Consider the following 27,044-nt stretch of genomic DNA (forward strand, 5'->3'; position numbering starts at 1 on the left):
TCAGAATAACCCAATTTTAAAAAGACAGTAAAACCAGTATTTTCATGATTAGGTTTATGGAAAATGGGTTTCATTATGTTTCTATATTGGATCAATTATGCAATTAGGTGTATTGTTTCAATTCAGTTATCCTGTTTGTCTGCCAGTCTTCAGTGTTTAGTGACTTACAACTATGGGGCAGCTTAGCGTAGTGGAAAAAAACATGGCTTTGGTGTCAGTCTTCCATTCAAACTCTGGGATCCACCTCTTACTAGCTATGTGACTTGGGGATAAAATTACCCATCTGAGAAGACTGTTTACTTATTTGTCCATCTGACAAACACAGTAAGCACTACAGTAGTTGGTAGGAATAAAAAGTTGGGCAAGAAGACATAGTCCCTATTCTTATGGGACTGAGATGAGTTAGAGGAGTTCAAGGCAGGCACCCAAGGAAGTAAGACCTAACCCAAGGCCTGATGGCTAAGTAGGGATTAGTTACGAAAGGCCCAGAGGCAGGGAGAGTGCAGCATCAGGTTGAGGGGGCTGCATGCGAGAAAGCTTGGAGGGGACAGAAAGCTTTTTGAAGATATTAAAGAAACAGAGACTAGCCAGAGCACAGATGCAAGACTGATAGTCATGGAGATGAGACTGGACAAGTAGGTAGCACTGGGCCACCATGGGCCTTGTAAGACAAGCTAAGGAAACTTGCCTTTATCCTAACCATAGCTGGGAGACCATGAGCAAAGACACTGTACAGAAAGCACCCATACTGGTGCCAGCCCATAGCACCTGGCCAATCAACATTAATTCCCCTTCTAATCCCCAGGAGAATGGTTAAAAGGAATGTGTATTTCTTTTTGATTTGGAACAACCTGAAATTTTTCCTAAGAGTAATTTAAATGGCTAATTGCTTCCTATAAACACGAAGGGAAAGATAGCAGAAACTAGGCCGGGCGCGGTGGCTCACACTTGTAATCCCAGCACTTTGGGAGGCCGAGGCGGGCGGATCACGAGGTCAGGAGATCGAGACCATGGTGAAACCCCGTCTCTACTAAAAATACAAAAAAATTAGCCGGGCATGGTGGCGGGCGCCTGTAGTCCCAGCTACTCAGAGAGGCTGAGGCAGGAGAATGGGGTGAACCCGGGAGGCAGAGTTTGCAGTGAGCCGAGATTGCGCCACTGCACTCCAGCCTGGGCGACAGAGGGAGACTCCGTCTCAAAAAAAAAAAAAAAAAGAAAAGAAAGATAGCAGAAACTGACTAACGGTTGGTAGAAGAAAATAATACTGTGCCAAATCATGCCACCTGAGAAATGAGGTGCTTACTATGAATAACTCACCCTATGGTCACAGATAAGAAACTAGTCGCGTAAAGTTAAAAGATGATTATGTGGTGAAGTCTACATAAAATATAGCACTGCTCTGGGATTGTATCTTTTTAAAAATCAAAACAAGGTCTCTTAAATATTATTATTTTAAAAGCAATTTGTCACCCAGGAAATTGTTATGAATTTGCAGAAATTTGGGCAAAATTTTTTTTTTTTTTTTTTTTTTTTTTTTTTGAGACGGAGTCTCCCTCTGTCGCCCAGGCTGGAGTGCAGTGGCGCGATCTCGGCTCACTGCAAGCTCTGCCTCCCGGGTTCACGCCATTCTCCTGCCTCAGCCTCTCCGAGTAGCTGGGACTACAGGCGCCCGCCACCACGCCCGGCTAATTTTTTTTGTATTTTTAGTAGAGATGGGGTTTCACCGTGGTCTCTATCTCCTGACCTCGTGATCCGCCCGCCTCGGCCTCCCAAAGTGCTGGGATTACAAGCGTGAGCCACCGCGCCCGGCCCGGCAAAATTAAATAATAGAAATTTATCATTTTCCTACTGATTCTGCTCTGATTAAAAATAAACTCATGACTGTTATCACTTATAAATAAAACATCTTCCCTAAGCTCTTATATATAATGAATACACAACAGAAAACAATTCTGAAAACATAGTTTGCCTTTCAGTTTATAATCTGCTGTGATTTTAACAAGGCACCATTGAATACTGGTCACCAGAAGCCTACAATCCCTTTATAACCAATTAGTAAACATAAACAATTAGCATGTTGGCCGGGCGCATTGTCTCACGCCTGTAATCCCAAGCACTTGGGGAGGTTGAGGCGGATGGACTGCTTGAGCTCAGGAGTTTGAGACCAGCCTGGGCAACATGACAAAAACCTGTCTCTACAAAAAATGCAAAACTTAGCTAAGTGTAGTGGCGTGTGCCTGTAGTCTCAGCTACTTGAGAGGATTGCCTGAGCCCAGGAAGCAATCATGTCACTGCACTCCAGCCTGGGCAACAGAGCCAGACCCTGTCTCAAACAATCAATCAATCAATCAATCAAAACATTTAGCTAGCTGATTTTAAGGGAAGAAAAGTGCCAAATTTGCTAATTTCTTTTTTTCTTTTTTTCTTTTGAGACAGGGTCTCCTGCCTCAGCCTCGCGAGTAGCTGGGACTACAGGCGCCCGCCACCATGCCCGGCTAATTTTTTGTATTATTTAGTAGAGACGAGGTTTCAGCCTGTTAGCCAGGATGGTCTTGATCTCCTGACCTCATGATCCACCCACCTCAGCCTCCCAAAGTGCTGGGATTACAGGCGTGAGCCACCACGCCCGGCCTCAGGCAAGCTTTTTTGACAGGTTCCTTTTTTCTAATTCACCCAACTGCTAAAGATGCAAGTCCCTCCAGGGATCTCAATTCCAGCTTGCAACCTTAGACGGGCCCAAGGTTTTATTATTATAGTTAAAATTAAGGTCCCTGGTTTCCTGATTCTCCTCCCTACAGCCCAGCGGAAGTAAGCACCACCTCACCATTCTGATTTTCAGGGTTCATCATTCTCCCTTGCTCTTGTATACATTTTTTTAAAAGCTGGTTACATTTTATCCAGTATTTCCAAAAGAACATTTTCTTTCCTCTATCTTTCTAGGAGATAATTTTCAGGTTATCTAACTGATATGTCTAAAAACAGAAGTCTGGGCAAGTTATTGAGCCTCTCTAAACCTGTTTTCTCATCTGTAAAATGGGGTAGAAGACTGTTGAGTGAACTAAAAATGAAAAAAATATATGTTAAGCACTTAGCCCTTTGACTGGTACACTGAGGGCATGCAATAAATGGTAACCATAACATTACTCTTACCAGCAAGCCTTAAATTTTACAATCAGGTATTGAAACAAATTCGACCGGATACAGTGGGTTTTTATTGTACTTTGACTTAAAGAACACTGGATATTCACTAGTCTCTCAAGTAATTGTGGACCATTGGTCATACCCCACACCAATCATAAAATACACTATTAAAATGATCTGACTCTATTAATTAGAGCACATTTATTATGGAGGTCTGATTTGCCAACTTTGTTTACTTTGTGGTTTAGGTTAAAATTAGAATATTTAGGAAAGACTCCCCAACCTGGTAAATCAGCAGGTATTCTAAGTTCAAATTAACTGACTGATATATATTTAGGACTATAAGCATTCAGAAGGCAACAGTTATTTGATTTGGTTGTAAAAATGCTCATTCCAGTACCATGCACACACATGAGTATCTATTAGGGAAAGGGGAATTTTTTTTTTTTTTTTCAGTTGAGGTTTCACACTGTCACCCAGGCTGGAGTACGGTGCTGTGATTATGGTTCACTGCAGCCTTGACTCAAGTGATTCTCCCACCTCAGCCTCCTGAGTGGCTAGAACCACAGGCACACACTACCACACCCAGCTAATTTTTTAAATTTTTATTTTATTTAGCACTATGAAGGCATTTAAAAAAATTATCTGTAGAGATGAGATCTCTTGCTATGTTGCCCAGGCTGGTCTCAAACTCCCGGGCTGAAAGGATCCTCGGCCTCAGCCTTCCAAAGTGCTGGGATTATAGGCATGAGCCGTGGCTATAAAGTAAAGAGAATTTTCTAAATAAACAAGACACTTGGAATAATGAACACAACCAAGAAGATTTTGAGTTTGACACTTAATTGCTATTTGACCTGGAGCAAATTACTATGAACCTGCTTATTTCCTTATCTCTAAATCTGCCCTTCCTACTTTACAGAGTATTTATGAGAAACAAATGACACAGGGCAGTCATTAGTATGTGAAAGTTCTTTGCATACCATAATGTACTATAATTCCATGAAGCATTATTAAAGTAGGTTAAAAGGATAATATCCCAGTCTGTTCCTGGATATAATATATAGAAATACAGAGCAGGGTGTGGTGGCTCATGCCTATAATCCCAACACTTTGGGAGGCCGATGTGGGAGAATCTCTCGAGCCCAGGAGTTTGGGGCCAGCTTGAGCAACATAGTGAGATCCCATCTCCATCTCTACAAAAAATAAAAATATTAGCCAGGTGTGGCAGTATGCACCTGCAGTTCCAGCTACTAGAGAGGCTGAGGTGGGAGGAGTGCTTGACCCTGGGAGGTTAAGACTGCAGTGAATTGTGACTGAGCCACGATACTCCAGCCTGGGTGACAGAGACTGCGTCCAAAAAAAAAAAAAAAAAAAAAAAAGGAGGGAAATTCTCCTTGTCTTCTGGCCCTATGAATTACTCCAGCTACTCTCAAGCAGAGCCCTGTATGAGACAGACTTCTAAATTTAAGCCAGCTGAAATAGCTTACTGTGCTTTAGGGTCATTACGTGGTCTATTTGGTCATCTGTGCACTCTCAGAATGCAGCAATGGGTAAGTCCACAAGGGTGCAGAAAAAGCTTAGAGGGAAAAAATATATGCTGTAGTTTTTGCATTGTGCTTTTCTGTATGAATGAGTAATAGCATTACACAAAGAACCCCTACAAAGAAAGAGCTGAGGTAATTGCCTCATGACATTAGTAAATGATTTCAGCACATAAAGGGAACTGGGTGGCAGTAATTCAAGCAGTCTAAAAGACTCTGAAAAAGGCCACAAGCACTAAAAGAACCATAGATTGCTACCAATTTAGAGAATTTAAATTTTCTAATTCACAAGATAGAAATTAGTGTACATATCAATAAGCAAATTTTAGGGTGACTGACATCTTATCATTTGAGAGTGATCTGTGAACAAAAGACAAATTATTTCCCATGCCAACTATTTACCATATTTTCCAGACTATATGATACTATAAATAAAGCCAAAATATCTGACATATTTTACTCCTTAATCCTTTTTATTAAATCCCTCAAAAAGAGCAGCTCTAAATTTTCATCAGTTCAGTAATTCAAACAGTTATGTATTGAGTGCCTCCCAAAGAAGCTGACTGGCTGGTGCACTGTAGAAGTTATCCCAGAAACCAGGTGCATGCAGGACAGCAAGTGCAGAGTGAGAGCCTTGACCCAAGATGTGCTTTATGATGTACACTGTAACATCTCAGGCAGTGTACAAAGAAAGATGTAACTAAATCCTGTAAAATATTAGGCTAATTTTTCCCTGCAAGAGTAGCACAACTTTTTGTTTGCTATTTTTATTTTTTTAAAGAGATGGGGTCTCGGCCGGGCGCGGTGGCTCACGCTTGTAAATCCCAGCACTTTGGGAGGCCGAGGCGGGCGGATCACGAGGTCAGGAGATCGAGACCACGGTGAAACCCCGTCTCTACTAAAAATACAAAAAATTAGCCGGGCGTGGTGGCAGGCGCCTGTAGTCCCAGCTACTCGGAGAGGCTGAGGCAGGAGAATGGCGTGAACCCGGGAGGCGGAGCTTGCAGTGAGCCAAGATTGCGCCACTGCACTCCAGCCTGGGCAGAGCTAGACTCCGTCTCAAAAAAAGAGATGGGGTCTCACTCTATCTCCCAGGTTGGAGTAAGGTTGGTTGATCTCGGCTCACTGCAGCCTCGACCTCTGGGGATCAAGCGATCCTCCCACCTCAGCCTCTCAAGTAGCTGGAACCACAGACATGCACTACCACAGTCGGCTAACTTTTTAATTTTTTGTAGAGATGGGGTCTCACTATATTGCACAGGCTGGTCTCCTCCTAGGCTCAAGCAATCCTTCCACCTCGGCCTCCCAAAGTGTGGAGATTACAGGTATGAGCTAACACACCTGGCCACAACTGTTTTATTTATTTATTTGAGACGGAGTCTGGCTCTGTCGCCCAGGCTGGAATGCAGTGGCGTGGTCTCGGCTCACTGCAAGCTCTGCCTCCCGGGTTCACGCCATTCTCCTGCCTCAGCCTCCCGAGTAGCTGGGACTACAGGCGCTGCCACCACGCCCGGCTAATTTTTTTATTTTTAGTAGAGACGGGATTCACTGTGTTAGCCAGGATGGTCTCAATCTCCTGACCTTGTGATCCACCCACCTTGGCCTCCCAAAGTGCTGGGACTACAGGCGCTGCCACCATGCCTGGCTAATTTTTTGTATTTTTAGTAGAGATGGGGTTTCATTGTGTTAGCCAGGATGGTCTCGATCTCCTGACCTTGTGATCCACCCGCCTCAGCCTCCCAAAGTGCTGGGATTACAGGCGTGAGCCACTGAGCCTGGCCTCACAACTGTTTTTAGGTCACTTTTGTTTGGTTTTTTGAGATGGAGTCTCGCTCTGTCACCCAGGCTGGACTGAATGGCGCGATCTTGGCTCACTGCAACCTCTGCCTCCCAGGTTCAAGTAATTCCCCTGCCTCAGCCACCTGAGTAGCTGGGACTACAGCACCACCACACCCGGCTAATTTTTGTATTTTTAGCCAGGACAGGGTTTCACCTTGTTGATCAGGCTGATCTCGAACTCCTAACCTCCTGATCTGCCCGCCTCAGCCTCCTAAAGTGCTGGGATTACAGGCATGAGCCACCGCACCCGGCTTTAGGTCACTTTGGTAGCTGGCCAGAAGCTGATTTTTTTTTTAAAGCTTTTAATGGCAATGATTAATGTAAATTTTCTTCCTCCTCCCTTCCCTTGAACACAGCCTCGGCATTCTTCTACGCTTCAGTGTTTCTGTGGCTATCAGAGTACATATGCGAGACAAAACCTATTCCACGTCGCTGGGTTAGGCTGTAACAAGTTCTGGGAGATACTGATGTAGGATTAAACTACAACTAGGCATTGGAAACAGCCAATTGGTAGTTCTTAAGATCTTGGAGAGAATGGAATCAATTCCTAATGTGGGAAGAGCAAATTCTACTCCCTAAAATGAAAGGGGCTAATGAAAGCCTTATGATAAGAGTTCTTCCCACATTTCCTCACTAGAGCAAAGTATTTGTCTTAGGCATGTGTGTAATTGTTGCATGACAGCATCAAGACATCCCATGTGGGGGCTGTGTGAGAAATCACTACGCAGCGTGCGCTCAATGTTTCCCCTTGTTGTGAGAGAATTCCTCTTCTATTTGACAACACAGATGTCCCTCACAGCACATGAAGGCTTCTCAAATACTATCCAGAGATCCCCAGAACAGGAGATAAATGGGTACAGAACCTTTTTATTACTCTGTTCTGCTGAATACAAGTCTTAGGAGAAAGGACTGTAATCTTTGGAATCATGAAATTATTATGTATAAAACACGTAATATGATCAAGAACATTAGGCCACAACTTCAAGGCTGCAGACAGAGGAGAACATTAGTGTCTAGAAATACAGAGGCCTATAGTTAATTTCAAAGGACTACAGTCTCATTCAGCAACGAACAGCTGCGATTTGTTTCTAGAGTTGGTGAATTCCCCTCAGGCAGTGACTTTTGTAAAAGGGGATAAAGGTTTCTACTCCTTCTGAGCATTCTCAAGGTCTTTGCTGCATTCTCACATTTCACCCAAAGCCATAAGGGCAGCCTATTTACTCTGAAACTGCATGTCTTTGATACAGCTTTGGAAGGGATTATTTCCAAGAACTACATGTCATGCTGCTCCCTACCCTTTGCCATTTACTGCAACTGAACCCTCAGCCACACTGCAGTGTAATCTGCCAAAAAGGAATAGCTACTAAACTGAGAGCCCCCCTTGTCCATGAGGACCCAACTTGTGCTGCACTAATGTGGAAAGGAAACCATCCAAGATTTTCAATGAGTAGGTTTGAGGTATGCACCATTATAGACACAAACTGTCTTACTGTGATAGCCAGCTAGAGGTATCCTGTGATACATTCTGAGAAACACTTGAAGCCACAGAGCTATTTCTCTTTCAAACATATTGACACCACAGATGTGAAGAAAAAAAGCACACACAGTTAATGAGCCCACAGCATACCCAAATGCTCTGAAAAGTTAGCCAAAACCGAGAAGAAAACTATTAATATTAATCTGGATCAGGGAATAGGATCAGTATGAACAGCTCAACAACTTGACAGCTGTGAATCAAAGTCAACCACAAGGCAACCTAGGAATCTCCCCAAAGACATAGTAAGTAGTTTAGGCCAAAAAAGTATGGGGAAATTTGTTCTCAAAGATTTCATTACCAGTAACATGAAAGTAGAAAGAGAACACTATATTGAGGCTCTGAAATAGATTTACTATGTTTAGTCTCAAAGGCCTATATCAAGATCTTGTCTGGGATTTGATCTAAAAAAAAATTTTTTTTGAGCTTCCACTAGAGAAGTTTAAAAAAAATTTTTTTAAGGTTTTAAAAAACTTTGGGAAAGATTCTGAACAGACTAGACAACTTAGATTGTTTCTAGTTATTCCTCAAATATGAAGTTGTAACTCTTAAATTTACCTTAGGGAGCATAAGGATTCAAGTCTGGTGAACAGGGATGGGATGAAGATACCTAGTTCCCACTGATCTCATGACCCCGTTATAAAAAGTAGATTCTTAAAAAATGTATAAATGTGTACAAAATACATTAACACACACACATAAACACACTTATATACGTTTTGCAGGTCCATTACAACTTTGCATGATTGCTCTTCCACAATTGTTAATGACACAAAAACTTTTGTCACAAGTTCAACTATTCTCATGCCTGCTGCAGAGACGAAGCATTTGGTTTAGGAGTACAAATGAATTAAATATATGACTACAGGTAGTATATTGGGTGACAATGAAACTGGTTATTTAACACAGCAGGATTTTGGCCTAAGCTTTGGCCTGTATCTATGACTACATAAGTTTGGGGATTACAGCCAAAAAAAAAAAAGACAGGAAATTCAGAAGGAAAGTTTTTTTGTTTAGTTTTGTATAGTTTTACTCTTAAGGCATCTTTTTGTGTGTTGTTTACGAGATGACAAGCAAAATCTGCCACCTCAGAGTGTTCTCTTATATTCCTCTAATGGTGGGGAGAAGATTCTGGTTCTTACCTCAGAAAAGAAAAAGCAGAACTTATTTCAGGAACATCAAGGTAGTAACTGTCAGAGAGAAAAAGCTCTGATAAACCTACCAGGAGGCGTGCAGGCATCTGCAGGAGACTGAACAAATGTGGATCTCCTTTTGGTTGGCATGGGCAAAGCCATCTTCTGTTCTTTATGCTTTGCCAGTGCAGCCTGAACTGCTTCTGTGTGGATATCTGAAAAAGTAAACATTTGCATTTATTAGCTTCCGGCTCTTAAAAGTGTTTATCACTGTGAGCTGAACTATCACTGCCTCAATTGTTTAAAAAAAAAGGTAAAGGGGATGTTCAGGTGATTTTTATTTATAATTTGATTAAGACCAATTAGAAATAAAAATCAAAAACAAAAATAAAAGAAGCCAAGGATAATTTTATGGAGGAGGAAAATGAAGTCCAGAATGATGTGTGACTGCTTAACATACCAGACAAAGAGTTGACAGAGATGTGGGGAGGTGGGTGGGGACAGAATACTGAGTCTAACATGCATCTGTGCCAAGCAGGAAACCCTGCCTCAAATGGAATGAGTGCTGTGCAGGTGGCTGGAGAACACTCATTATTTTTCAAGAAAAGAAGCTTAGGATTTTCTTAACTGAAAGAAAACTTGGTTGAGACCTCTCAGTTCTATGCCACAGGAAGAGAAGGATTGATTTTGATCTAAAAAAACATAAGGGCAGATGTTACTTGTTTGCCACTTTGGGCACAAAAAATTTCAGCTCTCTACTTGAATGTCTAATAGGAATCTCAAAATTAACACATCCAGACAAAACTCTTCATTTTCTACCCCCACCCCAAAGCTCACTCTATAGTTCCACAAAATTGAATCATACTGTACACAGTATTTTGTATTCTGCTTTAAAAAAAAAAAAAAAACTCTTACAAAATCTTACTGAGGTAGATAACAGCTGAGGTAGCTTCCTAAGTCACAAAAAAATAGTTTCCTTTTGTCTAGGAATGGGCCTAATCCACACACAAACTATCCTTCCATACCTCTCTGTGAAGTAAATATACATAAGAGCTAGACCAATGAGATCCTTTTTTTTTTTTTTAATTTAAACTCTGAATCAAGAAACTGCAGGTCCTAAAATGGAATCACTTTAATGACAATGTGACAATGCCCTAGAAAGAAGGAAGGTTTTAAACTTCAAGGTTGAGATTCCCAGAGTTATCTCTCCTTTCTAGGGGTTTCTCAAATGTTGATTTGTTTCTATGACCTACCTCAGCTATTTAAGGTAGCCTATGTAAGTTGACCTGTTTCTTTTTTTTGAGATGGAATGTCGCCCTGTCGCCCAGGCTGGAGTGCAGTGGCGCAATCTCAGCTCACTGCAACCTCCACCTCCCGGGTTCAAGCCATTTTCCTGTCTCAGCCTCCCAAGTAGCTGGGACTACAGGTACGCGCCACCACGCCCAGCTAATTTTTGTATTTTTAGTAGAGATGGGGTTTCACCATCTTGGTCAGGCTGGTCTTGAACTCCTGACCTTGTCATCTGTCCACCTCGGCCTCCTAAAGTGCTGGGATTACAGGCGTGAGCCACCGTGCCCGGCCAGCTTCTGTTTCTTGCAACCAAAAAACCTCCACTAATACAAGCAGAAACACCTCACTGTGTAAATACAGACCAACAACATAACTTTTAAGGGCTGCATAGTATTTCACTGCATGAATGTACCATGATTTACTTACACAACTCCTTATTATCAGATACTAGGTTATTTCCAAATTTTTGAAACTATTCATAGAAAGAATAATTCAGTATTTTCACCTTAGCACATGTCTAATTATTTTCTTAGAATTAATTACAAAATCTGCTGAGATCAAAGTATATGTACTTTTTCTCCAGAAATGTTTCAAACATATTTCCTAAAAATAAGGAATTTTCTCTTATATAACCCCAGGATATTATTCAAAATCCAGAAAAATTGACCGAGTGCAATGGCTCACACCTGTAATCCCAGCACTTTGGGAGGCCTAAGTGGGCGGATAACTTGAAGTCAGGAGTTCGAGACCAGCCTGGCCAACACAGTAAAACCCCGTCTCTACTAAAAATACAGAAATTAGCCAGGCATGGTGGCATGCGCCTGTAATTCCAGCTACTCAGGAGGCTGAGGCAGAAGAATCACTTGAACCCAGCAGGCGGAGGTTGCAGTGAGCCGAGATCACACCATTGTACTCCAGCCTGGGCGACAGAGCAAGACTCTGTCTCAAAAAAACAAAACAACAAACCCCAGAAATTCTGGTTTTTTTTTTGAGATGAGATCTTGCTATGTATGTTGCCCAGGGTTGGTCTTGAACTGGGCTCCAGCGATCCACCCGCCTCAGCCTCCCGAAGTGCTGGGATTACCAGCCAAAATACAGAAATTCAACATTGATACAAACTATTATCTAACCCACAATCCATATTCCAACATAGTCTACCAACAATGTCCGCTATAGGTTTTCCCTCCCACCTTTTTTCCTGATCTGGGATCTACTAGAGGAAATCCTATTTAGTTGTCCTGTCTCTTGATTCCCCTATAATCCAGAACTGTTTCTCAGCCTTACTTTTTCTTTTATTATCTTGATATTTTTGTACAGACTAGTTATTTTGTAAAATGTTCTTTAATTTTGGCTTGCTTGATATTTCCTTATAATCAATTTCAGGTTATGCAAATTGGCAGAAATACCATAGGAATAATTTGTTGTCCTCTTCTTTTTTGGTAAAGATGGGGTGTCACTACATTGCCCAGGCTGGTCTCCAACTACTGGTCTCAAGAAATCCTCCTGCTTCAACCCCCAAAATGCTGCACTGGGATTACAGGCATGAGCCACCACGCCCAGCCAGAAATAATGTCTTTCTCAAAACATGATGTCAGGAGGTGTCTGCTCCACTATGGTAATATAACTTTAATTGCAAAGTTGGTTACTTTGGTGACTATGGTATCTGCTAAATAAACTCATTGTAAACTTACCATTCTTCCGTTTGCAATTAATAAGTAATTCATGGGAGGATACTTTTGAGACTATGTACATGTTACATACTTTATCAACCTTTCAACTCACTAGTTTTAGCATCCATTGATAATTCTTGGTGGAATCAACTTTTTTTTTTTCTTTGAATAGAGATGGGGTCTCCCTATGTTGCCCAGGCTGGTCTCAAACTCCTGGGCTCAAGGGATTCTCCTGCCTTGGCATCCAAAAGTGAATAGGATTACAGGTGTGAGCCACCGCGCCCGCCATTTTTTAAAAAATATTTTTTATTTTTAATGGAACATTTCACGAGTTTGTGTGTCACCTTGCTCAGAGGCCATGTCAATCTTCCCTGTATCGTTCCAATTTTAGTATATGTGCTGCTCAAGTGAGCACGGAATCAATTACGATAATAACAATTACAATACGATAATTTTATAGCTCCACCATTTCTTCTATATTTATTAGTTGGTATTTATTATAAGAAAAAGCTTTCCTGGCCAGCATGGTGACTCATGCCTGTAATTCCAGCACTTTGGGAGGCCGAAGAGGGTGATCACCTGAGGTCAGGAGTTCGAAACCAGCCTGACCAACATGGCGAAACCCCACCTTCACTGAAAATACAAAAATTAGCTGAGCATGGTGGTGCATGCCTGTAGTCCCAGCTACTTGGGAGGCTAAGGCACAAGAATTGCTTGAACCCGGGAAGTGGAGGTTACAGTGAGCCAAGATTGCGCCACTGCACTCCAGCCTGGTCGTGAAAGAGCGAGACTCCATCTCGAAAGAAAAAAAGTTTTCCTTTCTCCCCTAGTTATTTGTATCACTATGAGCCCACTGATTCTCATTTCATTCCATGACTATTCTGTTACTATCATTATTTTGATGCTCCTATTTTGGCAGACTTGGCCAATAGGAGTCCCTTCATACTGGTTCTTATGTCCTTTGGACACAGTTCCATCATTTTGAGCAGTTGTTTTATGACATAAGATATTCCATGCTCATGAGGTACTTTTCCTGCTCCACACCTAGAATTATACCTTTCTTCAAGGAAAAGTGTCTCCTTTTAGTGAAAAATGAATGGTATTTAAAAACCAAGATCTTAGAAGCAGGGGTACTCAGTGCTATTGGGGTATCTTTTCTAAGACCTTTTGGTGGATCAAGAAATTCATACACATATAACTACAACTGTTTCTAACTATATTTAAAATGATGAGTTCATATTAATACCTCCATTTCCAATTCAACATCATTCTAATTTTCCCTCTTTCCACTTATAATTCCCCTCTCTAATAGGATGAAACAATATTCTCAATATATTTTACTCATTCCTTAATCCTACCATACACAGAAAGTACATTTTAAAAATTGTTTATTTTTTATTTTTGGGACAGGATCTCACTCTGTCACCCAGACTGGAGTGCAGTGGCATGATCTCAGCTCACTGTAACCTCCACATCCCAGGCTCAAGCAATCCTCTCACCTCAAACTCGTGTGAGTAGCTGGGACCACAGGTGCACACCCAGCTAATTTTTTGTATTTTTGGTAGAGATGCAGTTTCACTATGTTGCCCAGGTTGCTCTCAAATTTTGGGCTCAAGCCATCCACCCGCCTTGGCCTCCCAAAGTGGTGGGATTATGGGCGTAAGCCACTGCACCCAGCCAAAAATTGCTATCTTACGTCAATATGAAAAATAAATCTTCTAACTAGTGTTCAGTATTTATTTGTAGTCCTTTTGGCCTTTAGACTGAGGACATATAGTTAGAGTATCATGGTCAAAAGCTGTTTGAGTTAGTTCTCATCCTTTCCTGCTTCGATGTGGTTATATAGTTCACATAGTTAGGTTCATTTTTTTGTTTATATTCTATAAGTCTTTCCCAATCTTGCTGATTAAAAGTTAACATGTTTCAAAAGTCAAAACTATACCAAAAAGTTAGCTTAAAGAATTATTACTATCTGAACAATCACTTCTGCCCCAATCCCACCCACCTTTGCTATAGGTAGTAGATACATACATATTTACTATTTTTTACACAAATAAGCAGACATGTGTATCTTTTCATTTCCCTGTCTTTCATACACAAAAGTAAGCATATTGTATTTTTTTGCACTTTGCTTTTCCACTTAACAATATACCCTGGAAATCATTCTCTATCAGCTTTCTTCATTCTTTTTCACAGCTGTAGAGTACACTACTGTACACAGTTTATTCAACTATTATCCTATGTCTGGGCATGTAGATGTTTCTAATATTTTACAGTTAAAAACAATGCAACAAATAGCCTCCTGCAAATATATTTTTACACTAATCAAGGCTTACCTTCAGAGTAAATTCTGACAAGAGAGAATTCTAAATAAAAAAGCAAATACGTGTTAAATTTTGTCACATCTTGAAAAATTCCTCCCCCAAAACAGTTTTTACTACACTGCATTACTACTAGCAATGTACAGGTATACCTACTTCCCCACCACCTAACCTTCAGAGTGTGTTGTCTAGCTTTTTGATTGCTGCTAACTTGACAGCTAAGAATTCATATCCTAGTATAGTTTTAATTTGTGTTTCCTTGATCATTAGTGAGATTAAACATTTTTACAGAGGACTTAAAGGCCATTTTATGTTGTCTGTTTTTAAGTGAAGTGAATGTTCACGTCACTTGGCCATTTTTTGTATCAGCCTTCTCTGTTTAATTTTCCTTATATTTTCGGGCCAGGTGTGATGACTCATACCCGTAATCCAAGCATTTGGGGAGGCCAAAATGGGAGGACTGCAGGAGCCCAAGAGTACGAGACCAGCCTGGGCAACATAATAAAACACAACCTCTACAAAAAATAAAAAATTAGCCATGTGGTGGCATGTGCCTCTAGGGCCAGCTACTCAGGAGGCTGAGGCAGGAGGATCACTTGAATACAGGAGGTCAAGGCTGCCTGAGCCATGATCACACTACTTGCACTCCAGCCTAGGCAACAGAGGGAGACCCTGTTTCTTTAAAAAAAAAAAAAAAAAAAAAAAAAAAAGTTGTGTTTCTATACACTAACAATGAATTACCTGAAAAGAAAATTAAGAAAATAATGCCACTTATAATAACATCAAAATACTTAGGAATAGATTTAACTGAGGAGGTGAAAAACTGGTACATTAAAAACTGTAAAACATCTCTGGAAGAAATTAAAGAAGACATAGGAAAGAGATCCCGTGTTCATGGACTGGAAGACTTTATATTGTTAAAATGTCGTTACTGTCCAAAGCATTTTAAAGATTCAATGGAATCCCTATCAAAATCCCAATGGCATTTTTTTTCCAGAGATAGAAAAAACAATTCTAAACTTTTTACATAGAATCTCAAAAGATTCCAAATAGCCAAAATAATATTTAAAAAGAAGCACAAAGCTGAAGTCTTCGTATTTCTTTTTTTTTTTTTTTTTTTTTTGAAATGGAGTCTCGGTCTATCGCCCAGGCTAGAGTGCAATGGTGCAATCTCAGCTCACTGCAACCTCTGCCTCCTGGTTCAAGTGATCCTCCTGCCTCAGCCTCCCAAGTAGCTGGAATTACAGGTGCTCGCCACCATGCCTGGCTAATTTTTGTATTATAGTAGAGACAGGGTTTCACCATGTTGGTCAGGCTGGTCTCGAACTCCTGACTTCGTGAACGCCCGCCTCAGCCTCCCAAACAGCTGGGATTACAGGTATGAACCACCGCACCCAGCTAATTTTTGTATTTTTAGTAGACACAGGGTTTCAACCATGTTGGTCAGGCTGGTCTTGAACTCCTGACCTCAAGTGATCCAGCTGCCTTGGCCTCCAAAAGTGCTGGAATTACAGGTGTGAGCCACCACACCCGGCCTATATTTCCTTATTTCGAAACTATTACAGGATGGGCATGGTGGCTCACACAAGTAATCCCAACACTTTGGGAGGCTGAGCGGGGAGAATCGCTTGAGCCCAGGAGTTCCAGACCAGCCTGGGAAACACAGTGAGATTGTGTCCCTATTTTTTAAAAAAATGATTACAAAGCTCCAGTATTCAAAATAGTTTAGTACTGGCATAAAGACCGACAGGAAGACCAATGGAACAATAGACAGCCCAGAAATATACCCTCACATAGAAGGTCAAATGATCTTCAACAAAGGTGCCAAAACTACACAATGAGGAAAGGATCGTCTCTTCAACAAATGTGTTAGGAAAACTGAATATCCACATGCAAAAGAATGAAAAATGGGTCCTTATTTAACATGATATACAAAAACTGACTCAAAATAGATTAAAGACCTAACCAGCAAGGCCGGAAACTAAACTCCTAGAAGAAAACAGAGGGAAAAAGCTTCATGACATTGGATGTGACAACAATTTATTGAACGTGACACCAAAAACACGGCAATAAGAGCAAAAACAGGCAAGTAAGACTACATTAAACTTAAAAACTTCTGCACAACACAAAACAATCAACAGAATAAAAAGATAACCTGCAAAATGGGAGAAAATATTTACAAGCCATATATTGGGTAGGGTGTTAATATCCAAAATAAAGACCTCTTATAACCCAGTAACAAAAAAAAATTAACCCAAGTTTTTAAATGGGCAAAGGACTTGAATAGACATTTCCCCAACCAACAATCATATGAAAAGATGCTCAACATCACTTTCTTCAAGGAAATGAAAATCAAAACCACAATGAGGTACTACTTCACAGCCACTAGAACGGCCATACCTTACTTACATCCATTAGAATTTTTTCCTATATCAAAAAATCAGAAAATACGTGTTGAAGAGGATTTGGAGAAATTGGAATGCTTGTACACCACTGGTGGGATTGCAAAATGATATAGCTTCTAAGGAAAATAGTACGGAGTTTCCTCAAAGATTAAAAAAATAGATTTACCATATGACCGAGCAATTCCACTTCTGGATATATCTCCAAATGAACCGAAAACAGGATCTCAAAGAGATATTTGTACACTGATGTTCACTGCAGCATTATTCACAATAACTAAGATGTGGAAGCAACCAAATCCCCATTGTTGTGGAACAGATAAGTAAAACATGGTATATACATACAAAGAAATATTATTCAGCCTTAAAAAAATAAGAGAATCCCATCATATGCTACAACATGGATGAACCCTGAGGACACTGTGCAGAGTAAAATAAGCCAATCACAAAAAGACAAATACTGCATGATTCCAGTTATATGAAATACTCAAATTCACAGAAGCAGGAAGTAGAATGGTGGTTGCTGGAGGCTGAGAGGAGGGGGAAATGAGTTGTTGTTCAACAGGTATGGAATTTCAGTCACACAAGATGAAGAAGTTCTAGAGATCTGCTGTACAATAACATGCGTACAGTTACCAATGCCGTAATGTATACTTAAAAACTGTCAAAAGGATAAATTTACGTGTTTTTTAACCACAACAAAAATATTTTATGTAGTTTTTAAAATTACATCTGCATTCTGAGCCTTTCTATAAGGCTTTCTATAGGCTGGATTATAGGAAAGTTTTGGGATGTTTTCATTTGGCACTTTTTTTTTTTTTGAGACAGAGTTTCACTCTTGTTGCCCAGGCTGAAGTGCAATGGCATGATTTTGGCTCACTACAACCTCCGCCTCCCAGGTTGAAGCGAATATTCCTGCCTCAGCCTCCTGAGTAGCTAGGATTACACGCACCCACCACCACCCCTGGATAATTTTTTGTATTTTTAGTAGAGATGGGGTTTCATCATGTTGGCCAGGCTGGTCTCAAACTCCTGACTTCAGGTGATCCAACCGCCTCGGCTTTCCAAAGGTTTGGGATTACAGGCATGAGCCACAGTGCATGGGCTCGTCTAGCACTTAATATGGTTTCTTTTTTACATATAGATCTCTGATTTTTGAAGTTTATACTTTTTTTTTGAGACAAAGTCTCACTCTTTCGCCCAGGCCGGATTGCAGTGGCACAATCTCGGCTCACAACAGCCTCCGCCTCCTAGGTTCAAGTGATTCTCATGCCTCAGCATCCTGAGTAGCTGGGACTACAGGCACTCACCACCATACCCAGCTAATTTTTTTGTATCTTTAGTAGAGATGGGGTTTCACCATGTTGGCCAGCCTGGCCTCGAACTCCTGACCTCAAGTGATTTGCCCACTTTGGCCTCCCAACTTGCTGGGATTACAGGTGTGAGCCACCACACCTGGCCTGAAGTTTATGCTTATACATGGTGTGAGATATGGAGCTAATTAATGTTTTTCCAGCTGTCCTAGTGTCATTTATTTAAAAGTACATTTTTGTCCTGGTGATTAGTAATGTAATCTTTATTGTATACTAAATTCCCAGATATACGCCTGTCTAGCTCTGAACTTGTTATTCCAATGGTCTACCTTCTAATCTGTGTGCCATACTAAACTGTTTTAATTACAGTCTCTATAGGATGTTTTAATATCTAGTACGTAGTCACTCCTTGTAGCTTTTCTTTCTCAGTGTTCTCTTAGCTATTCTTGTATGTTTATTTTCCCAAATGAACTGCAAAAATGAGTTTTCTAACTCTATAAATAAATTTGATAGCTTTTATTGGCATTAGATTAGATTTATAAAGTAATTGAGACGGACCTGGCGTCTTCATGGTGTTAAACTGCCCTAAGAACAAGGGATGTCTTTCCACTTATTAGGTCTACTTTTTTGTCTTTCAGGGTTTTAAAGTTTTTTTCATAAAGGTTTTAGACATTTCTTAAGTTTATTCCTAAATATATTTTACCTTTATTGCTTTTGTAAATGAAGTTTGCTCTACTATTGTATCTTTTAACTGCTTATTATTTGCATATGTTAAGGTTGTTGATTTCTGTACTCATTTTATACCTTGCTGACTAAATTGTTTTAAGTCAATTCTGTCATTGATTCTCGAGTTTTCTAGATAAATTATCATATAAACTGTAAATACATTTGTTTTACTTTTCTAATTCTTACACTTCTTACTGATTTTTCTTGTCCATCTGCATTGGCAAATACCTATGGTACAATTTAAATGTTAGTATCTTTAGGATTTAAAAAAAAGCCCTTGCAAGTAAGGGGTGGGGGGAAAAAGAACAACCCAACTTAAAAAAAAAAATAGGGGCCGGGCGCGGTGGCTCACGCCTGTAATCCCAGCACTTTGAGAGGCCGAGATGGGCGGATCACGAGGTCAGGAGATCGAGACCATCCTGACTAATATGGTGAAACCCCATCTCTACTAAAAATACAAAAAATTAGCCGGGCGTGGTGGCGGGCGCCGATAGTCCCAGCTACTCGGAGAGGCTGAGGCAGGAGAATGGCGTGAACCCAGGAGGCGGAGCTTGCAGTGAGCCAAGATCGGGCCACTGGACTCCAGCCTGGGCGACAGAGCGAGACTCCATCTCAAAAAAATAAATAAATAAAATAAAATAAAAAATAGGCTTAGGCAATGGACAGGTAGTTTACAGAAGCACAAACGGCCAGTAGACATATCTCCAGATGTCCAATCTCATTAGTAACAAAAGAAATAACACTTTGCCACCAAGATAAGGATAACACTGAAACATTTCTTTTCTCATCTTTCCCAAAAAGATTAAGTGGAATATGTTATTTTTAGTTTCAAAGTAGCTGCTCTTATTCTTTTTTTTTTTTTTTTTGAGACGGAGTGTCGGAGCGTCGATCTGTCGCTCAGGCTGGAGTGCAGTGGCGCGATGTCGGCTCACTGCAACCTCCGCCTCCTGAGTTCAAGCAACTCTCCTGCCTCAGTCTCTCGCATAGCTGGTACTACAGGCGCACGCCACCATGCCTGGCTAATTTTTGTATTTTTAGTAGAGACGGGGTTTGGTCAGGCTGTTCTTGAACTCCTGACCTCAAGCAATCCACCTGCCTCGGCCTCCCAAAATGCTGGGACTACAGATGTGAGCCACCGTGCCCGGCCAGCTGCTCCTATTCTTGGCTTATTTTTACAAAGTGGTTAGCATATGATCCATGAGTGGCACAGCTGGGCTTTAAGGACCAGGGCCAGAACTCAGACCAAGTGCCCTTACCTGTTAGGACTTTTCCATAGACAGACAGATAGGGACAGAGTGAATGACAGGCAGATGTGTAGGGTGGGTTGAGTCATAAAGCAGAGAGGTATAGTTCAAGGAATTCCTTGCAAGCCAACAAGCAGTCGTGCCATTTTTCCTTAATTTCTAAGGTACTGACCTCTTGCAGAGGCAGCAATGACTAACTTCTGAAATAGGATATCACAACATTAATTAGGGCACTACTCTGTGCAGGGTGGAGAGAAAAAGGAGGGGATATTTTAATTTTCCATTTCACATTCCCTTGCCTTGATAAATTATGTTTCTTCTGCCTGGAATATCCAAATAACTATCCATCCTTCGAAATGGCTCAGACATCACCATCTCCATTCTGAAGCCCATTCTTGACACTGTATGCCTTCCCATCTCTCTCTTCTGTGTCACCTCTGTACTTTGTATTGGGGGGGAAAAAAAACAAAAAACTCCAGCTTAGGCAACATGGTGAAACACTGTCTCCACAAAAAATACAAAAATTATCCAGGCATGACAGGGTTTGTCTGTAGTCCCAGCTACTCGAGCTAAGGAGGCAGGACAGTTTGAGCCCCGGAGGCAGAGGATGGAGTGAGCCGAGATTGTGTCACTCCATTTCATCCTAGACAACAGAGCAGGACCCTGTCCCCCACCCTCCTCCCCCAAAAAAAAGACAAACAAGAAAAACTCCTGTGTTCATCTATGCTTCTCTATCAATCTAACATTTTTCTCAAATTATAGGAAGTCTACAATAAATGCTTGCTGAACTGAATTCAACTTACCTTCTACAGCATGAGGAATATATCAGAAATAAAATGATCTTGGTGTGCCAGTGCCAGCTATCACCAGATCAGAGATTAGATTTGGACAGAGACAGAAAAGTTCACAATTAGGGTGGCAAAGCGAGTTAGTACTGCATTTAGTTTCCAGCATTAAATCAGAAGAATCCATACTTAGAGTAAAAGTCATCAAGAACAATAACTGGGCTGGGCATGGTGGCTCACATGTGTAATCCCAGCACATTGAGAGGCCAGGGTGGGTGGATCACTTGAGGCCAGGAGTTTGAGACCAGCCTGGCCAACATAAGGAAACCTCAACTTTATTAAAAATGCAAAAATTAGCTGGGCATGGTGGCATGTGCCTGTAATCCTAGCTACTCGGGAGACTGAGGCATGAGAATTACTTTAACCCAGGAGGCAGAGGTTGCAATGAGCCAAGATAGCACCACTGCATTCCAGCCTGGGCAACAGAGTGAGACTCTGTCTCAAAAATAATAATAATAATAGACAGAGCGCAGTGGCTCACACCTGTAATCCTAGCACTTTGGGAGGTTAAGGCAGGCGGATCACGAGGTCAGGAGTTCAAGACCAGCCTGGCCAATATGGTGAAACCCCGTCTCTACTAAAAATACAAAAATTAGTCAGGTGTGGTGGCACGTGCCCGTAATCCCAGCTACTTGGGAGGCTGAGACAGAAGAATCACTTGAACCCGGGAGGTGGAGGTTGCAGTGAGCTGAGATCACACCACTGCACTCCAGCCTGGACAACAGAGCGAGACTCCGTCTCAAAAAAAATAACATAACATGAGGGTGGAGCCAAGATGGCCGAATAGGAACAGCTCCGGTCTCCAGCTCCCAGCCCCAGCGACACAGAAGACGGGTGATTTCTGCATTTCTGCTTGAGCCACCGGTGCTGACACCCAGCCAAACAGGGTCTGCAGTGGACGTCTAGTAAACTCCAACAGACCTGCAGCTGAGGGTCTTGTCTGGTAGAAGGAAAATTAACAAACAGAAAGGACATCCACACCAAAAACCCATCTGTACATCACCATCATCGAAGACAAAAAGTAGACAAAACCACAAAGATGGGGAAAAAACAGACCAAAAAAACTGGAAACTCTAAAAAACAGAGCACCTCTCCTCCTCCAAAGGAACGCAGTTCCTCACCAGCAACGGAACAAAGCTGGATGGAGGATGACTTTGATGAGTTGAGAGAAGAAGGCTTCAGACGATCAAACTACTCTGAGCTACGAGAGGAAATTCAAAACAATAGCAAAGAAGTTAAAAACTTTGAAAAAAAATTAGAAGAATGGATAACTAGAATAACCAATGGAGAGAAGGGCTTAAAGGAGATGATGGAGCTGAAAGCCAAGTTTCGAGAACTACGCGAAGAATGCAGAAGCCTCAGTAGCAGATGCGATCAACTGGAAGAAAGGGTATCGCTGATAGAAGATGAAATGAATGAAATGAAGAGAGAAGGGAAGTTTAGAGAAAAAAGAATAAAAAGAAATGAACAAAGCCTCCAAGAAATTTGGGACTATGTGAAAAGACCAAACCTACGTCTGATTGGTGTACCTGAAAATGATGGGGAGAATGGAACCAAGTTGGAAAACACTCTGCAAGATATTATCCAGGAGAACTTCCCCAATCTAGCAAGGCAGGCCAGCATTCAGATTCAGGAAATACAGAGAACGCCACAAAGATACTCCTCGAGAAGGGCAACTCCAAGACACATAATTGTCAGATTCACCAAAGTTGAAATGAAGGAAAAAATGTTAAGGGCAGCCAGAGAGAAAGGTCGGGTTACCCACAAAGGGAAGCCCATCAGACTAACAGCTGATCTCTCAGCAGAAACTCTACAAGCCAGAAGAGAGTGGGGGCCGATATTCAACATTCTTAAAGAAAAGAATTTTCAGCCCAGAATTTCCTATCCTGCCAAACTAAGCTTCATAAGTGAAGGAGAAATAAAATACTTTACAGACAAGCAAACGCTGAGTGATTTTGTCACCACCAGGCCTGCCCTAAAAGAGCTCCTGAAGGAAGCACTAAACATGGAAAGGAACAACCGGTACCAGCCCCTGCAAAAACATGCCAAATTGTAAAGACCATCGAGGCTAGGAAGAAACTATAGCAACTAACGAGCAAAATAACCAACTAACATCATAATGACAGGATCAGATTCACACATAACAATATTCACGTTAAATGTAAATGGGCTAAATGCTCCAATCAAAAGACACAGACTGGCAAACTAGATAAGGAGTCAGGACCCATCAGTGTGCTGTATTCAGGAAACCCATCTCACGTGCAGAGACACACATAGACTCAAAATAAAGGGATGGAGGAAGATCTATCAAGCAACTGGAAAACAAAAAAAGGCAGGGGTTGCAATCCTAGTCTCTGATAAAATAGACTTTAAACCAACAAAGATCAAAAGAGACAAAGAAGGCCATTACATAATGGTAAAGGGATCAATTCAACAAGAAGAGCTAACTATCCTAAATATATATGCACCCAACACAGGAGCACCCAGATTCATAAAGCAAGTCCTCAGTGACCTACAAAGGGACTTAAACTCCCACACAATAATAATGGGAGATTTTAACACCCCACTGTCAGCATTAGACAGATCAACGAGACAGAAAGTTAACAAGGATATCCAGGAATTGAACTCAGCTCTACATAAAGTGGACCTAATAGACATCTACAGAACTCTCCACCCCAAATCAACAGAATATACATTTTTTTCAGCACCACACCACACCTATTCCAAAATTGACCACATAGTTGGAAGTAAAGCTCTTCTCAGCAAATGTAAAAGAACAGAGATTATAACAAACTGTCTCTCAGACCACAGTGCAATCAAACTAGAACTCAGGATTAAGAAACTCAGTCAAAACCGCTCAACTACATGGAAACTGAACAACCTGCTCCTGAATGACTATTGGGTACATAATGAAATGAAGGCAGAAATAAAGATGTTCTTTGAAACCAACGAGAACAAAGACACAACATACCAGAATCTCTGGGACACGTTCAAAGCAGTGTGTAGAGGGAAATTTATAGCACTAAATGCCCACAAGAGAAAGCAGGAAAGATCCAAAATTGACACCCTAACATCACAATTAAAAGAACTAGAAAAGCAAGAGCAAACACATTCAAAAGCTAGCAGAAGGCTAGAAATCACTAAAATCAGAGCAGAACTGAAGGAAATAGAGACACAAAAAACCCTTCAAAAAATTAATGAATCCAGGAGCTGGTTTTTTGAAAAGATCAACAAAATTGATGGACCGCTAGCAAGACTAATAAAGAAGAAAACAGAGAAGAATCAAATAGATGCAATAAAAAACGAAAAAGGGGATATCACCACCAATCCCACAGAAATACAATCTACCATCAGAGAATACTACAAACACCTCTATGCAAATAAACTAGAAAATCTAGAAGAAATGGATAAATTCCTCGACAAATACACCCTCCCAAGACTAAACCAGGAAGAAGTTGAATCTCTGAATAGACCAATAACAGGTTCTGAAATTGTGGCAATAATAACAGCTTACCAACCAAAAAGAGTCCAGGACCTGATGGATTCACAGCTGAATTCTACCAGAGGTACAAGGAGGAACTGGTACCATTCCTTCTGAAACTATTCCAATCGATAGAAAAAGAGGGAATCCTCCCTAACACATTTTACGAAGCCAGCATCGTCCTGATACCAAAACCTGGCAGAGACATAACCAAAAAAGAGAATTTCAGGCCAATATCCTTGATGAACATTGATGCAAAAATCCTCAATAAAATACTGGCAAACCGAATCCAGCAGCACATCAAAAAGCTTATCCACCATGATCAAGTGGGCTTCATCCCTGGGATGCAAGGCTGGTTCAACATACGCAAATCAATAAATGTAATCCAGCATATAAACAGAACCAAAGACAAAAACCACATGATTATCTCAATAGATGCAGAAAAGGCCTTTGACAAAATTCAACAACCCTTCATGCTAAAAACTCTCAATAAATTAGGTATTGATGGGACGTATCTCAAAATAATAAGAGCTATCTACAACAAACCCACAGCCAATATCATACTGAATGGGCAAAAACTGGAAGCATTCCCTCTGAAAACTGGCACAAGACAGGGATGCCCTCTCTCACCGCTCCTATTCAACATAGTGCTGGAAGTTCTGGCCAGAGCAATCAGGCAGGAGAAGGAAATAAAGGGTATTCAATTAGGAAAAGAGGAAGTCAAATTGTCCCTGTTTGCAGATGACATGATTGTATATCTAGAAAACCCCATTGTCTCAGCCCAAAATCTCCTTAAGCTGATTAGCAACTTGAGCAAAGTCTCAGGATACAAAATTAATGTACAAAAATCACAAGCATTCTTGTACACCAATAACAGACAAACAGAGAGCCAAATCATGAGTGAACTCCCATTCACAATTGCTTCAAAGAGAATAAAATACCTAGGAATCCAACTTACAAGGGATGTGAAGGACCTCTTCAAGGAGAACTACAAACCACTGCTCAATGAAATAAAAGAGGATACAAACAAATGGAAGAACATTCCATGCTCATGGGTTGGAAGAATCAATATCGTGAAAATGGCCATACTGCCCAAGGTAATTTATAGATTCAATGCCATCCCCATCAAGCTACCAATGACTTTCTTCACAGAATTGGAAAAAACTACTTTAAAGTTCATATGGAACCAAAAAAGAGCCCGCATCGCCAAGTCAATCCTAAGCCAAAAGAACAAAGCTGGAGGCATCACACTACCTGACTTTAAACTATACTACAAGGCTACAGTAACCAAAACAGCATGGTACTGGTACCACAACAGAGACATAGATCAATGGAACAGAACAGAGCCCTCAGAAATGATGCCGCATAGCTACAACTATCTGATCTTTGACAAACCTGACAAAAACAAGAAATGGGGAAAGGATTCCCTATTTAATAAATGGTGCTGGGAAAACTGGCTAGCCATATGTAGAAAGCTGCAACTGGATCCCTTCCTTACACCTTATACAAAAATTAATTCAAGATGGATTAAAGACTTATATGTTAGACCTAAAACCATTAAAATCCTACAAGAAAACCTAGGCAATACCATTCAGGACATAGGCGTGGGCAAGGACTTCATGTCTAAAACACCAAAAGCAATGGCAACAAAAGTCAAAATCGACAAATGGGATCTCACTAAACTAAAGAGCTTCTGCACAGCAAAAGAAACTATCATCAGAGTGAACAGGCAACCTACACAATGGGAGAAAATTTTTGCAACCTACTCATCTGACAAAGGGCTAATATCCAGAATCTACAATGAACTCAAACAAATTTACAAGAAAAAAACAAACAACCCCATCAAAAAGTGGGCAGAGGACATGAACAGACACTTCTCAAAAGAAGACATTTATGCAGCCAAAAAACACATGAAGAAATGCTCCTCATCACTGGCCATCAGAGAAATGCAAATCAAAACCACAGTGAGATACCATCTCACACCAGTTAGAATGGCCATCATTAAAAAATCAGGAAACAACAGGTGCTGGAGAGGATGTGGAGAAATAGGAACACTTTTACACTGTTGGTGGGACTGTAAACTAGTTCAACCATTGTGGAAGTCAGTGTGGCGATTCCTCAGGGATCTAGAACTAGAAATACCATTTGACCCAGCCATCCCATTACTGGGTATATACCCAAAGGACTATAAATCATGCTGCTATAAAGACACATGCACACGTATGTTTATTGTGGCACTATTCACAATAGCAAAGAGTTGGAACCAACCCAAATGTCCAACAACGATAGACTGGATTAAGAAAATGTGGCACATATACACCATGGAATACTATGCAGCCATAAAAAATGATGAGTTCGTGTCCTTTGTAGGGACATGGATGAAACTGGAAAACATCATTCTCAGTAAACTATCGCAAGGACAAAAAACCAAACACCGCATGTTCTCACTCATAGGTGGGAATTGAACAATGAGAACTCATGGACACAGGAAGGGGAACATCACGCTCCGGGGACTTTTGTGGGGTGGGGGGAGGGGGGAGGGACAGCATTAGGAGATACACCTA

The 27,044-nt window shown here is 41.0% G+C and overlaps 1 protein-coding gene and 1 non-coding gene across 12 annotated transcripts in view; both read right to left on the reverse strand.

Moving 5' to 3' along the window:
• Positions 1–27,044, reverse strand: part of DIP2B (disco interacting protein 2 homolog B) — a 265,307-nt gene that overhangs the window by 85,429 nt on the left and 152,834 nt on the right. For 6 of the 11 annotated variants that reach the window (XM_063610477.1, XM_055294834.2, XM_063610474.1 and 3 more), the window contains one exon: positions 9,278–9,403. In XM_063610477.1, coding sequence (XP_063466547.1) covers positions 9,278–9,403 — 126 coding nt within the window. Of the gene's footprint in view, positions 1–9,277; positions 9,404–14,484; positions 14,515–27,044 lie in introns of all 11 variants that reach the window. The other 5 variants (XM_063610470.1, XM_063610476.1, XM_063610475.1 and 2 more) reach the window with 1 other exon arrangement.
• LOC129492379 (U6 spliceosomal RNA) lies at positions 12,458–12,563 on the reverse strand. The gene has a single exon (XR_008660840.1). It is a non-coding gene; the product is annotated as a U6 spliceosomal RNA (small nuclear RNA).

The sequence above is a fragment of the Symphalangus syndactylus genome, chromosome 10 (assembly GCF_028878055.3).
Source record: "Symphalangus syndactylus isolate Jambi chromosome 10, NHGRI_mSymSyn1-v2.1_pri, whole genome shotgun sequence".
Lineage (NCBI taxonomy): Eukaryota > Metazoa > Chordata > Mammalia > Primates > Hylobatidae > Symphalangus > Symphalangus syndactylus.